General features: G+C 37.3%; 1 protein-coding gene across 1 annotated transcript in view; it reads left to right on the forward strand.

The window, feature by feature from the left end:
* The first annotated feature begins 10123 nt into the window (after positions 1-10123).
* LOC112159956 (heparan-sulfate 6-O-sulfotransferase 3-B) overlaps positions 10124-17767 on the forward strand; it is a 33087-nt gene continuing 25443 nt past the window's right edge. Inside the window, exon 1 of the mRNA XM_024294226.2 lies at positions 10124-11076. Within this exon, the coding sequence (XP_024149994.1) occupies positions 10535-11076 (542 nt within the window). The 5' untranslated portion in view covers positions 10124-10534. The remainder of the gene's footprint in view (positions 11077-17767) is intronic.

The following is a 17767-nucleotide window of genomic DNA, read 5'->3' on the forward strand; positions in this document are numbered from 1 at the left end:
TCCAAAACACCAGCTTTGAAGTTTTTTAGCACATAAAGAATTCAAATCTCCTCCCTCTAGTTTATAGAACTGTGCTTGGTAATATTTTACAAAAGTGAGGTCTTCCAAACAGGAATTTGAAATTTAAGGGGCGGGGTCTGTTTTTTTTTACATTCACCCTACAGATTTGACAGGTAAACATCTCAAACGCCTGTTACACTGTGAGGGATGTAAATGGCCTTTATGTGCCATTTTGAAGACTTCAAATCACCCATTAAGTTCAGGGTAAAGTCTTCACTTTAAAATCTTTTATTTTGAAGGAGCCAACAATTTCAAACTCCAATAAAAGATCGAAAAGTTTGTAGTTATTGTCAAAGATGTAGTTGAAATTCAATGTTTCTACTCGTTTTTCTAATCTAGGAAGTGACTTAGAACATAAATGTTTGTCTTTTCAAAATAAAAGTCCCAAACCAACAGGGTTTAAAACAAAAAAGAAAGAAAAACGCTTCAGAACAGATTGACCTAATTATAGTTTTTGATCCTCTAGAAGATCACATTCCCGCCATCAAACACATCGCTCGCTATTGCACAAAAAAACAAATTTGACACTGATTTTTGTCCTGATTACATCTTAAGGTCAATCTTTAGCTGCAATTTGGATTATTGTGTCTCATATTAGATCAATAAATAAAATAATGTCATGTGTTCCTCTACAGCTTTAAGAGTATTTATAAATTTTTTTTCTGAAGTTCATCCTGCTGCCAATCATGCGCCAACATCTGACTGTCACGCTGATGATGAGCACTTCCTGTGAAGTTGGAATGTTCTTTGGTTCAAAGGCGCAGATGTGAATTACAGGCGGTTCAGTCAATCAGAACAGAAGCAAACATCTTACTGCTCCTGAAAAATGATAAGTAAACCTCTGGGATGTTCACAAGTCGGTTTCTGCAAGTCTGTGTCAAGTCTAAGGTCTTTGGGTACAAATCCAAGTCCAGTAAAAAGTTTTAAGGTCTAATTTCTAGTCCATTCTCAAGTATATAGCTGTGATTGGTTGACATGTCTGTAGCTTTAATTTCAAGTCAAGTATCAAGTCGTAATTGCTTTTCAAGTCTCAAGTCTTTGGTTGTAATTGGTAGTCAAGTCTCTAGTCTTTAGTTATAATTGCTCAACAAGTCTCAAGTCTTAAAATGTAAATTATTGTCAAGTATTAAGTCTATAGCCGAAATTTCAAGTAAATTCTCAAGTCTTTTCCTTTAATTGCTAGTCGATTCCCAAGTTGTAGCCATAGTTGCCAGTCAAGTCTCAAGTCCTTAGCTGCAACTAACAGTCATCCCTCAAGTTTTTGGCTGTAATTTCAAATCCCCTTTCAAGTCTGTAATTTCAAGACAAGTCTCAAGTCCATAGCTTTAACTTTGAGTCTCAAGTCTTAAGATGTAATTGCAAGTCAAGTGTGAAGTTGTAAATGTCAGTCAAGTATCAAGGATCAAATTGTAATTGCTCGTCACGTCTCAAGTCTTAAAATTTAGCTGCAAGTCAAGTGTCGAGTCTATAGCTGTAATTTCAAGTTAGGGCTAAATTGTTTTGATAATTAAGTCTCAAGTCTTTAGCTCAAATTGATAGTCAAGTTCCAAGTCTAGCTGTAATTTAATTTATTTTAAGTCTTAAGTCTAAATTTAAGTCAAGTCTTAAGCTATAATTCGAAATCATTTTCAAGTCTTTACTTGCAAGTCTCTAGTTGTGATGCTAGTCAAGCCTCAAGTCTTAAGCTGTAATTACTAGTCAAGCCTCAAGTCTCTAACTGTGATGCTTGTCAAGTCTCAAGTCTTCAGCTGGGATGCTTGTCAAGTCTCAGGTTCCAACTTCTTTTCTAGTCTTTTGCTTTAATTGCTAGTCAAAACTGAAGTTTTTTTTTTAAATAATTAGTCAAGTCATTAGCCGTAATGACCAGTCAAGCCTCATATCTTTAGTTGTAATGACCAGTCATGTTTCAAGTCGTTACCTGTAATTTCAAACAACTTTTCAATTCTGTAATTTCAAGGCAAGTCTCAAGTCTTTAGCTTTAATCAAGTCAAGTTTTTAACCATAATCTAAATAATTATGAAGTATTGAATTGCTTTTCAAGTGATATAATTTTTTTTTGTCAATTCTCAAGTCTTTTGGTGTAATTGCTCATTAAGTTTCAAGTTTCTCAGGTGTAATTTCAGGTCATTCTCAAGTCTTTAGTTGTAATTGGAAACCGTGTGACCCAAAGTTTCTCTGGACGGAGAGGTTGCTACATCTCGATTGTTCAAGCTAAGAGTTTATTTCTGCTGTTTGACTTCATTGCTCTGCAGATCTTGATTCAACTTCTGCCTGATTCTTGAAGGACAATTGCACAAACGGTCATGAAGTTTCTGCGACCACAAAAAAAGAGGACCTGTTCCTGCGCACGGGTCAACACAGGAAGTGAGAACTTCAGCCTAGCCTCCTTATATGAAGAGTGAAGAGCCTGTCAGCCAAAGACACGAGAAGACAACACAAATCAGGAAGTGCAAATGAAAAAATCATTTTCAGGCGTGTCTGACAGCAAAATTGCACGTCTATATCTCAGTGAATAAAGGACTCCTGAAAAAGGTGACCTTAATGTTTGGTTACAATAAAGCCTGACAAGGGAAATTACAGAAATTTCACGCAGCAGCTCCCATCACCCTCCAGTTTCTGTTGGAGGAGACTATAAACATCCTTCAGTGCTGATTTCTAAAAGCTTTATTGGGCCTCGGCAGGGTGTTTCACTATCACCTACTTCCCCCAAAAGCTTCAATTACCTGCAAGAAAATGCTTCAGTGTGCTGGTGGGTGGCAGCTCACTGTGGGCAAAGCCCTGACGCTCTGCCAAAGTGCACTTCATGGGCCAGCAGCTCCGCTTTCATGGAGGACCAAATGGAGAGTGTCCCTTATGATTAAACGTTTTGGATAAGAATGCACTGAGAGCTCAGTGAAGGTTGGCGCCGTGCCACCGGTGCACTGCGGGTTTGCTGGGGGGAGGGTTCAAACACCTTTTAGTCACTTGCACCACACGCAGTGGAGGCAACCGGCCAAAGCAATCAATTCACAATGCCCTGAGATGTTGTACGTTTTAAACATTCACTTCAGAAAAGTAGAGGAGTAAAGTTCTTACAAAGGATCTTAACACCGAATTCTATTTTTCTTTGAAAGTAAGTTAATTTGCTTCAACTTGGCTCAAAATTACTGCCATGACTTGATAGTTGAAGTCTAACTATCAAGTCATTACTCATTCACTCCTGTGTAAAGCTGTTCAGTTCGGCTCCAAAAACTAGAATTGAATAAAATAGCATAAAGTAAAAATAAAATATTGGGAATAAAATATTTTTGAATAAAATAAAATAAAATAGAATTGGCCCTTGTGGATACTTTTTTTTTAATAATTTCATTTTCAAACAAGAACAACAATAAAATGAAGAAAAATAAAAACAGCAAAAGCAAACAAACAAAAGTATAAGAAACTATGCAATTTATCCAATAAATAAAGTTGTTTGAATTGAATTAAAAAAATAATAATAATTTTACCCTATTGTGTTTACACGTAGTAACCATGACAACCCCACCTACATTTTTTGGTTGCATATTTAAATAAAAATGGTGCTTTACTACCTACTACTTAGTTTTTTTCTATTCTACTCTTTAAAAAAAGTGAAAAACTGTTCTTGGGATATATTGCGATGTGTATCGTATTGCCAGACGTATATCGCGATACGTATCGTATCACCAGATTCTTGTCAATACACCCTAGTACTGAGGTCTGAATTCCCCTCCTAATCCCTCACTACTAAAAAACTACGTAGTGCGGGACTATGTAGGATTTTAAAGGTAATTCAGACACGATACTCACTACTTTTCCTTCGTTTTTCTAAAAACCGGATATCGATTTCACAAAGTGAAAATCGAATAAAAACCACATTTATTTTTGACTCGATTGTGTTCTGATGGTGCAAATGTGGTTGGTTTACTCAAATATTACATTTAAACACGTTTTTTTTGTTCGAAGTTGTTCAACCGCAATGCATTGTGGTCTATATCCGCTAACCAAGTGACCATCAATGTACGCTAGTTTTTCGCAAAGACCTCTGGGAAATTTTGAGTGCACTCAATCTATATAATGCCGACCGCACTATATAGTCATTAGGGGGAATTCGGACACAACCTGAGCGTCAAACAGAGAGTGTCGAATCCTGCAACAGTCTAGCTTGCCGTGTCCCATCATGCATCAGGTTCTTTTGTTCCAACTATTTTCCGAAAGGACGACCTTTAGTGACTTCAAGCCAAAATAGCAGCAACCCTTAAGATAACAACAATTGGACCAAATACAGCTTAACATAAACCAAGTCAACCAAGTCACTTCATTATATAACGTTGGAAAAGGGATATGTTGTGTTGAAAAGTCTAATGCTATGTTCACACCGGCCTTGAAAACACGCATTCAAGTGGTAACTTCCAATGAAAAGTCTATGTAGATGCATAAAAATGTGTTTTTTGAGCACAATCATTGTGTTCACGCATCAACAACACACACGTTTTTAAGTCCGTTTTCGGACTTGAACGCACGTTGAACACGCAATTTTTTTTTCTATATGTAAAGCTACCGCCCCCAGGTTTAAGCAACCACTTCCCCACTTCCAATGAAAAGTCTATGGAACTCTCGTTCACACATCTTAAGTTTCTACAATCGTTTTTGGGCTCTACATACGAAACGCGCGACCTGAAGCAGGTATTGGAAGTAAAACCAGGTTGAACTTTGACCAATTCGGTTGTTAGATATGGACCGTGTCCTTTTTAATACACAAAAGTGCCAACTAAGGAGAAATGAATCATTATAATTCGTGCCCGGACGGAATTTGACGACAAGTCTTTAATTTATTGGAATAGAGATGTGAATTTAAAAGCCTGGACTGAGATTTGAAAATTTGCATTTCTTTGACATTTGGCACCAAACCTCTTCCATTTGTGAGTACATACGCTCGTCTCAGGTAGTGACAGTCCAGTGTGAACACCATATGCTTAAAATGACTTTTATTGTACCAGTAAATCCCACTAAGACTAGATTTCTTTTTGAAGGAAGGCGTGGGCCAGAAGACATATTTGCAAGAAAATATATACAGTTAAAACATTAAATTAAATTAGGAATAAAATACAGTTTAAATGAACAGTATACCAATAGCTAAAAGGTTACTCGTGAGTAACACAATCAGGTCAAACCCAATTGGATATTTGGAATCCTGTGGTTGACGTCCCATGAGTCAAGCTAACATGGGACAATTTCATCTATTTGGTTACAGTCTTTAGACATATAGGCCATCATATTTTTGCAGGTGGACTCCAAGAATCTTTTGAAAAACATTCCTTAAATATTTTCATTTTACAAATAAAAAAAGTTAGCTGTGGATTTAAAGACGAGTGCATGCCACAGCAGTGTTCTAGAAAAGACGAGTGATTCATATAGAGAGGCTAGAAAAGTGACACCAGTCGGCTGCTACTTAAAAAAACACACAAAATGCTGAAGATCTTCCTGCTTTGACTAAAAGGTGTAAAACAGTGCATGACAGCTTGTTGAATGTGGGGCTGTGTGGCAGCAGATGGGCTGGTAGAAGCAGTGCGATGCTCTACTTTGAGCTACACCCCCACCCTAAACACTGCTGCCAACCACATACACCCCTCCATGGTTACAGTATTCCCTAACAACAGCATGTGCTTTACTGCTCTACCGAGCAGGATGGGTATAAGAAATGGTTTCAGGAACTTCCTCGGCCTTTATCGATTTGATGTCTGATACTAACCGACACCTCCGGAGGTCAGCACTGAGCTGCTTTTAAGAGTTCACTAATTGGATCGGAAAGAAGTGACTTTTGGGGAAAGGTCGTTCGTTTTTGACTCAACCATTTAGCTTCACAAGAAAATGCACATTCGACAACTTCCGGGTTGAATCATATTTCAAAGCAAAAATAGCCACAAAAAAAAATGCCAAAATATCTCTCGTTGGCTGGTAACATAATCAAGTCATCTTTCATTTTATTGTGAAACAGTTCAACTTTACATCATTAATAAATACTCTTGTTTCGAAAGAAAAATCTCTAATAGCATTTGTAGCTAGATTTCCATGACGACTGCGTAGAAAGCCAATATTGTCTATTTGGTTGTTATCCTTAACTTTATAAGCAACAAAGTTTGTGACATCATATCCTTGCATGATTGGTAACGTTAAAGTCCCACTAGTTGTGTGTGACATTTGTTGACCCACCCTCCGGGGGAGGGGTGAGTTGCAGACACAGCTGCGCTGGTGGTTCAACCCCTTCAATCCAACCTCTTAGTGCTGAGTAGAGGTAGCGATATATTTCATTTGTATCTATTTAAAATGTTGACATGACGATATTTAATGAATTGTTTGTGAGCGTCCTTCAGTGTCTTAGTTTTGGTTTCCGCCAAAACCCGTGACCGCTAGTTGGAAGCCTAGCGCAGGACAAGAAGTTCTTGCAAAAACCAGCTTGTGTCAAATGCTCAGTCTCTTTGGTTCAGTCAGCCTTGCAGTTTTTGTTGTTATGAGACATTGACTACTTAGTATGACTATTTTGTTTTCTAAGTTACACTCTTCAAAAAAGTGAAAATTGTTCTGGGATGTATATCGTATTGACAGACGCGTATCGCGATACATATCGTATCACCAGATTCTTGCCGATACACACTCTGAGTGCTGAGTGTCAAACAAGGAGGCACTCGGTCCCATTTGGTATGACTCTGCTTGGATTTGAACTCACAACCTTCCTGTCTCAGGACGGACACCCACCACAAGGCCACTGAGGTGGTAGTCTCAATTTATCAGGTAGTCATTGTATCTAGTAGAAGACTTTTAATGGACACAGATTGAGAACGAAATAATTGATTTTTTTGCATTTAGGCACCACAAACGGTCATAAAAACAAACAGAAATATCTGATATACAAAAGAAAATATTGTGTCTTTGTAGACTCCAGTTTCTAATACACTTAAGCTCGTGTTTGATTCCGTTCAAAGAAAAATCTGTTATTGCCAAAGTAACTCAAATCATCAGCAAAGAAATAATTCGATTTTCTGATCAACACTAGAATTTATGTTGAGTTTGATCAAATCTGAAGTCAGTTTTAGCCTCCACGAACATATCCGGTCAATTCTTTAGCTCTAATTTATAGCAAAGAATTAGCTAATTCAACTTAAATTATTAAAATTAAAGTAGGAATCATCTCATCTCTACGATGTTTTATCAAGTTTACTGTTGCTATGGTACCATGAAATAACACAGGAAAAGTACGACATTTGTGGAAATAAACAGCAGGTAAACCCAGAGTATATTGATTTTTTTAGTTGATCAATATCTTGCTGTATCAGTATATTTTTTAATAATTTTTTTCTTGGTTTTGTGAAAATTCAAGAATTGAAGAATCTTGAAGTGGAGAACCAATGAGACACAAGTGGTACTGATTGTAAAAAATTCATTTTTTTGTGTTTTTGTAGCATTTTTCTGACATATATATAGAAAATTAAGCTTTAATTTGCATTTTTGAATATTTCATGAATCAGGAACAGTTAAAAAGTTGCTCCATTCTGATGCATCCACCTGTAGATGAGTAGATCCATGAACGTCTTTGTTTTTCTCATCTGTCACTGATCATTTCTTCATGACTTTTTAGACTTTTAAGGGAGAGGGGCATACGCTGAAGTTTAAAAAAAAAAAAGAAAAAAGGCTGAGACGACATATTTAAATTTAAACTGCCCCCGCTGCGGAAAAGCCGTCTTTTTTCCTGCTTTAAGTGTTGTCCCCTTTTTCTTCTGCGGCAGATTTGCATTCCATTTGCTTTCTCGACACCCAGCTCGCTCCAAGTAAAAAAAAGGAGTAGTCTCTCAGTTCTGCTTCACATCACTTTCAAATCAATACTAATTCCCCCAGAATAGAAAAAGGCGCGTACATCTGTACATCAGAAAATGAAAAATACTAAAACATACAATGAGAAATCCAGAAGCAATCCAATCATCATTTCCACCCAGCTCCAGAGCCATTACTGGCAGGCCCCGTGCCGCTGCAGCCGGCTGAATCAGCACTTGCCGGGTGTTATTTCTCATTCGGCCGGATCGTCGTGAGCGCTGGGGACCTTGTAAATATCTGCCGAACAACAAGCACACACTGTTTCACATCCCCGGTTTTCATGCCATTTGAAGGAAAGGTTTCTTTATGCAAACATGGGGAGTGGAAGGAGCCAGAGCACGCCGACACAGGATGTTATCATCACCTTGGCAAGAAAAAAGGAGGCTAGCTACGTGACCTTTAAGAAATGAGATATTTCAAGTTCTGACACTTTTCCATAACAGATTCCTCTCATATTGCCCCACCACCACCACCACTTTGTGGCTTCTCCTCGGATGAGAGATGATGACTCCTCCCAGACACAAAGAGCTGGATCTGCAGACTAAACTCCCATACAGATTAAGTCAGGAGGGCATTCGGCGCTCAAAGAGGATTGAACACAATGCGTACCAGAGAGCTTCATGGGTAAATCCCTTGATGGAGGGCATCTTAGGCAAAATAACAAAAGCTTTTGATCGGCGCCGGTTAAAGGGGACATCCATTACAGCGGGGAGACGAAATGCCTTCAAAGTCCAGGAAGTGAACTTCGGCGGCGGCTTGATCACATGTCGAAACCTGCTGGTGATGAGCACTCTCACACCTTTCCTTTGGCAATTACTGGATCTATCCATGGTGCTGAGGGCTTAACTCTTTCATGTCATCTGGAGAAATCATCTCTTATCCATTTAATCAAATATCTTACACATTTAGGCCTAAAAATACAAAAAAAAGTCGGTATCACTGATTAAAAATACAGTACATTGTTATAATCATTTAATTTATAAGCTCGATAAATTAATGTGAAATCTGGAGAGACAAGACTTTCATTTCTTAAACTTTAATTTACAAAAATAAAAAAAAAATAAAAATGTTGGCATCGTTTTTGATGATATTTTAGTTTCTGGGGGTTCCCTACATCTCCCTCCACAGCACTTTTGCTTTTGTGATCAGCAGCGCCGTTGCGTCACAGGCTCTGCAGTCGGACAGACGACTGGCGCAGATGTTGAGGCAAGCCGGCCACATCCAAACCGGAAACGGATAAAACCGGCCTTCAAAATAAAAGAGGGGATGACATTTTTTTAATTACCTGACACTACACTATTTTCACTCTTAAATTGGTGGTCTAAACATAATAGTAATAGTGGGGTTTTAAAATGCACCAAGTCAAAACTATTATGGTCTGTTCAAGTTTTTTTTCTTTTAATTGTCTATTTACTTCAAAAAATTGTAATAGCTGAATTTCTTTTTGCAGACTTTTGAGGCAGACAAAAACGAATAAAAATGGTAAAAGAGAGACTTTTGCTTTATAGATTTTTTTTGTATACCTGGAGATTTTAATTATTTTCTAATATTAAATAATTGTATTATATTATTATATTTTATATGTCCAAATGACTTTTTGCTTACTGAACTCAATAAAGAAAACTTTGACAGGATATGGAATAATGTAGTCACAGGATTACTTTCAGATTTATTGAAAAAATTAATAACTTTAAAAATACAGTTCAATTGAAAAAATAGGTTATTTATTAATTTGTTGCACTAAAATAAATATTGATTTTATTTTTTATTCGAAAACTCACAAATCACAATTTATATTATTTCTCTCAGTGATACTTTTCAACTAGTTTAATACTTTGTGGTAAATCAGCTGTCTGAAAATAAATTAGTTTGAAATATTAACTTAAAATTACCTTTTTTAATACCTATAATTTATATTCAATTTATAAAAGTATTTTATTTTGTTTAACTTTTAGTATGGTTAAAAAAAAGTAAAGTAACTGAAAAGTACGATTATTTTTATATTTGATTTATCCATATGAAACCAACATTTTTAAAAAGAAAATAAATTAACAAAAGTATAGCTATGATGACAAAAGATATATTTAAAAATATTTGTTTAAAAGTGAACTTAAAGCTAAATACACATATTTTTTAAAGTACTGGCTTAATTTTCAGATGAACGTCGAATGGAATTTGTCCAACATTTTTATTGGAGATGTATTTTATTTTGAAAGTAAAATCCGGAAGTCCCGTGCCTGGCCGCGTCCGGCTTGTCGCAGGTGCCCCCCGGCTCAGACACCGCTCCGCGCTTCGCAGAACAGCCGGACTTGGACGCTGGAACCGCGGGGATGGACCCGTCAAGAGCCGCCCAAGAGTTACAACATTTCCTGAAAAAATGTGTCTTTCAAAGGTGAGGACTCTCTGAAGGGGCTTCAGTCACGGCGCCAAGTTTCAGAAGTGTTCTGGTGCAGGCCAGTGCGTGCCGCCCGCCCGCCCGGGACCGACCGTCTCGGGACTCCAGCGCCCAGCGGCCGGGTGTGCAGGATGAGCCGCGGGGAGGAGCAGCAGCGCCACTCGGGCATCACGGTGAGGTTTGCGCCGACGGAGTGACCAGCAGTTCCCCACCATGGAGGAGAAGTTCAGCAGACTCATCCTCATCCCCATCGCCGCGGTGCTCTTCCTCATGATCGGATACCAGTACGTGTGCCCGGCGGGCGGCAACACCTGCTACTTCCGAAGCGACCAGAGGGGGCTGTTCCAGGCGGACCCGTCCGCCTTTGAGCTACTTTCCACGGAGCCGGAGCCCGACGAGGACCTCCCGACCAAAATCACCTCCAAATTCAACTTCACGGAGCGGGACTTGGACCGGCGGGTCAGCTTCGACATCCGCGGGGACGACGTGATGGTGTTCCTGCACATCCAGAAGACCGGCGGCACCACCTTCGGCCGGCACCTGGTCAAAAACATCCAGCTGGAGCAGCCCTGCGACTGCATGCCCGGCCAGAGGAAGTGCACCTGCCACCGGCCCGGCAAAGCCGAGTCGTGGCTCTTCTCCCGGTTCTCCACGGGCTGGAGCTGCGGCTTGCACGCGGACTGGACCGAACTCACGAACTGCGTGCCCGGGGTGATGAACAAGCGGGACAAGAAGAACGCGCAAAAAAACAAAAGGTGAGCAGAAACTTAATTGAGCCTCTTATTTTTTTAAAACTATTTAAGCTCCGACTTATTCTCGCAGTAATTTTATTCCTGCAATAATAGAAACTTTTATTTTGAAAGGGTGAGTTGCTTTATCAAGAGGATGTAAAATCATTTATTCATCAATGACCAAGAGAAAAATAAAAAAAAACTTCTGGGGGAGGGGGGGGTGTATTTTATTTTATTTTTTTATCAATATATATAGTTTTTGACACTCATTTTTTCTGTCTGAGAAGCTAAAGATATTGAAAAAAAAGGATATGGGTCAATTCGACCCTTTTTAAAAAAGGAAAATATGCGTATTACAGAAATATTACCACATGTAGCCTCTTTCAGGGGGTTTGGGGTTAACCTTGGGGTTAACCCCCCCCCCCCCACAATTAGTCAGGGAAATGAAAGGCAAAAAAAGGTAGTAGGGGTCAATTTGACCCAAATGTCGCATAGGGAAAATGTGCATGTAATGCTACGTATACACTGAGTATTTGATGTGCATTCAAGGGTGTGGTGTTCATTCTTGACTGTCGTTGCCCGCTACCACCGCATGTACTTTGAGGCTTAGTAGGAAATGTCGAAGAGATGCAACTCTCGCGAGTCTTGCTCCGGGTGTTTTCGTTCACAACTCTATTCAAAAATAGAAAAGACTTGTTGTCTTATTATCAATTTTCAAACAGCACTTCCTTGTTTTGATAAAGGATGCTACGCAAACGCCATACGTCACTACCAAATTCGAGTCCCTCATTGGTCCAAGTTCAACTGGTTTAACTTTCAATGCACATTCAATGACTGTGCGTTTTTTTTTCTGAGAAAAGACTTAAAAACGAGCATAGCAACACTTCAATGAGAGAGTTTTGAACTTGGAAGCCCGAAACGCGCATATATATTTGTTTACGCAGAATTTTCATTGGAAGTGGCTGCTTAAACATGCAATGTGAATGTAGCATAAACACACAGTGTTATTGGGGATGGGGGTGGACAGTTTTCTCTTAAAATAAAAATGGGTGTGGGGGTCAATTTGACCCAAACATATGGATGAGTATGTGTGTAAGACTAATTTTAACACATGTAGCTTGTTTCAGGGAGTTGGGGATGTGGCATTTTCCCCTAACTATAAGCCATAAAAAAGCCCTCCAAAATGGGGTGGGGTCAATTTGACCCAAACACACCATAAAAGTATGTGTGTAAAAGTAAGTTTAACCTATGTAGCTTGTTTCAGGGAGTTGGAGGTGTGACATTTTCCCCTTGCAGTAATTCACGAATGGCCCAGAAGAAGGAAGTGAGGGTCAATTTGACCCAAACACCCCATAAGGAAAGTATATGTGAAAGAAGAATTTTAGCACATGTAGCTTATTTCAGGGGCTTGGGGGGGTGTGGCATTTTCCTCTTGCAGTAAGCCATGAAAGGCCCCGAAAAAGGAGGTGAGGGTCAATTTGACCCAAACACCCCATAAGGAAAGTCTGTGTGTAAGAGTGATTTTAACATATGTAGCTTGTTTTAAGGGTTTAGGGGTGTGACATTTTCCCTTTACAATAAGCCATGAAAAGCCCTCCAAAATGGGGTGGGGTCAATTGGACCCAAACACACCATAAAAGTATATGTGAAAGAGGAATTTTAACACATGTAGCTTATTTCAGGTGCTTGGGGTGTGTGGCAATTATCCTCTTGCAGTAAGCCATGAAAGGCCCCGAAAAAGGAGGTGAGGGTCAATTTGACCCAAACACCCCATAAGGAAAGTCTGTGTGTAAGAGTGATTTTAACATATGTAGCTTGTTTTAAGGGTTTAGGGGTGTGACATTTTCCCTTTACAATAAGTCATGCAAAGCCCTCCAAAATAGGGTTGGGGTCAATTTGACCCAAACATCACATAATTAAAGTATGTGTGTAAGAGCAATTTTAACATATGTAGCTTGTTTCAGGGGTTTGGGGGGGGGTATGGCATTTTCCCCATACAATAAGCCATGAAAAGCTCTCCAGAATGGGATGTGGGTCAAATTGACCCAAACATCACATAAGGAAAGTATATGTGTAAGAGTAACTTTAAGACATGTAGCCTGTTTCAGAGGGGCTGGGGTGGGACATTTTTCCATATACAGTAAGCCAAGGCAAAGGAAAAGGTGGGTCAATATGACCCAACTGATTGAAAAGCCTATGTAGTGGTACTCATAAATCCCGCGACACACACAATTAGTATGTCTTATCCTGTTAATGTTTCTTAGTCAAATTAAAGCTGCTAAGTTGGAAGAGAAGTAAGCGGGTCAGTGTGACCCGTACATTACATTTTAAATTATTAGATCTATTGAAGACAATTGTGTTTGGGTTTAAAGATTGTGAACATATTTGGGAAACTGATAGATCAATGAAAGAGAAATGTGTTCTTTTAAACCACAAGAAACTTGAGATGAAGTTCTTGACGCCTTTTCCTTTACTGTAGCCAGGAGCCCTGTTTGTTTTGGTCAGGTCTTGTATGGATCTAAAATTTAAATTTAAAAACAGAAAATTCTTTGCTTCTTGCAATTTGCATAACTCAACCCTGGGTATTTATGTCTTAGCATTACTTCAAATGAACTTTTCTCCATGATTTTAGTGTTTTATATGGTTGAACTCTTCCTATGAATGTAAATATTGGATTAAAATTGGCTTTTACCAACCAATATTTTGACTAAAACACAACCCATTTATTTCAATAAAACAAAATGTTCAAACACTAAACAAATATTTCTCAAAGTGAACATTTTTCTTACACTTTTGTATTAAATCAATAAAGAAATAATTGATTTTCGTCCATTTTTCCTGGCTGTTTGGAGTGTCAGTGTAAGAATAACATTGTTTCTCAGCCTGAAGTCATTTGTATTATTACACCAGAGCAGGCTGCAGAGCTTTATTTGCTCTCCCGGATAGTCATGACAGTAGCACCAATTCTCCCTTGGCATGTAACTGCTGATATAGTCCCACGTTAAACATGTCAGCACCAGCAAGAGTCCTGCTCGCCCACAACCAGGCCAGGAGACCGTCCGCCTCCCGACCTGGAGGTCTGTTTCAATTTCCTTTAATTACAGAAGCAGTGTGGCTGGGCTTAAAGCGACTAAATGGCTTGAGCGAGGCGGGTTCCTGTGAGGTGTTCGGCCTGTGTTAGTGTGAGAAGCCAATTTGACTTGCAGTTCAGGGAGCAAATCTCCATATGCTGCTGAGAGCATTAAAAAGGGTAGGCGAGGACTTAAAGAATCCTCCAAATCCATTTACTGCCTTAAGTGGCAGCATTAATCCAACCCACTGAAACAGTTTCTAGGAGTCATATCCGCACAAATCAACACTCTGCTCAATTAAAAATTATATCTCGACGACAGATTCAACTTACCTACATTTTTTTTCTAGCATCTATTTCTGCTTTCATTTTTTTTATTTTTTTTTATTGTCTAACAATAAAACACAAATGGATTCAGTCGTTATTCATACAAGAAAGTTTCAAGGTTGCAAAAGAAAGAATCTCTCATTTATGTTTTAGTCCATGTCTTAAACAAAGCTTTTTAAATGAACCGAACTGACATTTTAAGACATTTGTTCTTTAAATCTGACATTTTTGTACATTGTGTTACTAATTTTTTTCAATAAATGTCCTCAAAAAAGTATTTTAGCAAATGTGGATTTTTTAAATATTTAAAAATAATTAAAAATAATATGTACAGATGTTAAAAAAGCACCATAAAAAAGTAAACTTTTTATGTTTTTTAGATCTTTGTCCCCATTCATGTCAGTGTAGTGCTATAGTGCTAGTAGTAGCAAATCCTGTTAGCATTGCAGCTAAAGGGCAAACAGAATTGTTAGCCCCAAACACATTTTTTTTTCTAATACATTTTTAATTGAAATGTATCAATAAAACATACAATCTATACAGTGTAAACACTTTTTATCAAAAATATTTTTGTTATTGATACAAAACTTAGAGTAGCTAAACTTTTAAAATCCCACAAAGTTAAATATAACAACTGGACAATGTATTCATCTTTTTTTTTTATTTTTTTTTAAAGAAAATCGTGCTTTAAGTGTGAGCTCGGCTATATTAGCATTTTTTAGCTATTTTGGGTGCTAAAAGTTTAAGCAAAGCTGCATTAGCTGTTTTTAACTACTTTGGGGGCATTAAGTGTAGCCTAAGCTATATCAACGTTTTCTCTCCAGCGATTCTGGTGCTAAAAGTGCAGATGAAGTTATAATTCAAGATACTTTAACCCTAATAACCCTTCAATGTTGTCAGCAGCACCAAAATACTTTCTTTGAACTACTACAACTCGTTAACTAAATGCGCCAAAATTCTAACAGATTCTGGAGAAAGGGAGCTTTGTATCAATGAGCAACAAGTTACATTAATAATGTTAGTAAACTAACGCTGGTAAAACACAATAAACCCAAATAGTTAATCCAGAACTATTTACAATGTTAAAAGCTGGAAAAATAATACTAGTAAAGTTATTAAATTACTTTAGTTAATATGCAACACTCTCCTTTAATGAAACTACCAAACTGATGCTACTAAATTTAGTTAAATAAGTTAGTTAATATGCAATACTTTGTTAGTAAAGTTACTAAACTAATGCCACTAAAGTTAGTTAACTAAATTAGTCAATATGCAAAACTTTGTTGGTAAAGTTAGTAAATTATTGCTACCAAAGTTAACTACATTAGTTAATGTGCAAAACGTTGTTAGTCAAGTTACTAAACTAACTTTAAGGTAGTTAAATTAGTTTGTTAATATGCAACTTTTTGTTAGTAAAGTTACTGAACTATATATGCAACTAAAGTTAGTTAAATGATTAAGTTAATAGGCATCACTTTGTTAGTAAGTTACTAAACTAATGCTACTAAAGTTAGTTAAATGATTTAATTAATATGGATCATTTTATTAGGTAAAGTTATTAAACTAATGCTACTAAAGTTATTTAAATGATTTAATTAATATGGATCATTTTATTAGGTAAAGTTATTAAACTAATGCTACTAAAGTTAGTTAACTACATTAGTTAATGTGCAAAATTTTGTTAGTAAAGTTACTAAACCTATGCTACTAAAGTTAGTTAATATGAAACACATTTTTGGTAAATTTATTAAACTGACCCTAGTAAAGTTAGTGAACTAAATTAGTTAATATTTGACACTTTATGTTAGTAAAGTTACTAATTTAATGCTAGTAAAGTCAGTCTAATATGTGACTAAACTAATGCTAATAAAGTTAGTTAACGGTGTTAGTTATTGCAAAACTGTTATTAAACTGATACTAGTAAAGTTTGTAAACTAAGTTTGTTAATATTGAACACTTTACATTAGTCAATTTACTAAACTGATGCTAGTAAAGTTAGTGTACTAGGTGACTAAGCTAATTCTACTAAATTTAGTTAACTACACTAGAGACAGCACTGTTAGTGATGTTATTAAACTGATGCTTGTAAATTTACTAAACTTAGTTAATATTCAACACTTTGCCTCAGAAAAGTTAGCAAACTGATGCTAGTAAAGTTAGTAAACCTGGTTAGTTAGAACACTTTACTAAAGTTAGTAGACTAAGCCAGTAATAAAGCAACATTTAAGTTAGTAAAGTAAGTAAACTAATGCTTGGACGTTTAGTAAATAAGGTTATTTAATAAAAAACAATTTACATAGTTAGTTCACTAACATTAACTAATGCAACACTTTACATTAGTAAAGCTGACAAACTAATGCTGGTAAAGTTGGTAAACGTAGTTAGTTAATATGCAACATTTAAACTTTGTAAAGGTACTCGAAGTAGTAAACAAATAATAGATGAGTTACTAAACTAACACCAATAAATTTAATAAACTAAGTTAGTCGAGTAAATGTTAGTGGAGTTATATTTAGTTATTTTGGTTGTTGTAAGCGTAAGCTAATCCCTGTTAGCCTTCATTTTTTTAGTTGTTTTGGGGCTTATTAGTGTTAGTATATTAGCCCGTATTTTTACTAGCTATTCTGAATGCCATAAAGTGTAAATTTAACTATATTGACCTTATTTTTTGGCTCATTTTGGTGTAAAATTTGTGGTTAAAATGTGTTTTTTGACTGCTAAGCATTTATTATTCATCATTTTGGCACATGAGCTGCAGAGTTTCCAGGACACATTCATCTCTGATAAAGCTATTCTACTGGTTCCACAAAGAGGTCAAAGGTCAGAGCAGATAAAATAGACACTGCTTCCCTCTTAAGGATTAAACTGTATCTTTGTTTAGCTGGACGAAGGTATCAAATGCAAGCTGCCGTGACTCATAACTCAGCTCTTTACCTTCAAAATTGCCAGACGGGTTGTGACTCATAACTCACTCTGCAGCCACAAATCTGTCACATGGAGTTCTGATTTCCCCCGAGGATAACGCCTGCTCGATTCTCCTATATTTAAAAAAGAAATATCAGACTGATCTTTGTAGAAAAAGACAGAAAACCGAGGGAAGGTTTCCTGTCATCGTTGATTAAAACTGATGAATCAGGGCTACAGAGAGCTGTGTTGTCACCAGGCTTCATAGAAAAGCTTTTGTCCTGTCACTCTGAGCCGTGCAGCCTTTCCCTTGATGGACTGTGACGCACAAGTTGATGCCAGCACAGCAATTTCGGCTGAGTTTATGCATGTTTGCACTCTCGCGCTTTTTTTTTTTTTTTTTTTTTTTTTTTT

This window comes from Oryzias melastigma, linkage group LG2 (genome assembly GCF_002922805.2).
Source record: "Oryzias melastigma strain HK-1 linkage group LG2, ASM292280v2, whole genome shotgun sequence".
Taxonomy (NCBI): domain Eukaryota; kingdom Metazoa; phylum Chordata; class Actinopteri; order Beloniformes; family Adrianichthyidae; genus Oryzias; species Oryzias melastigma.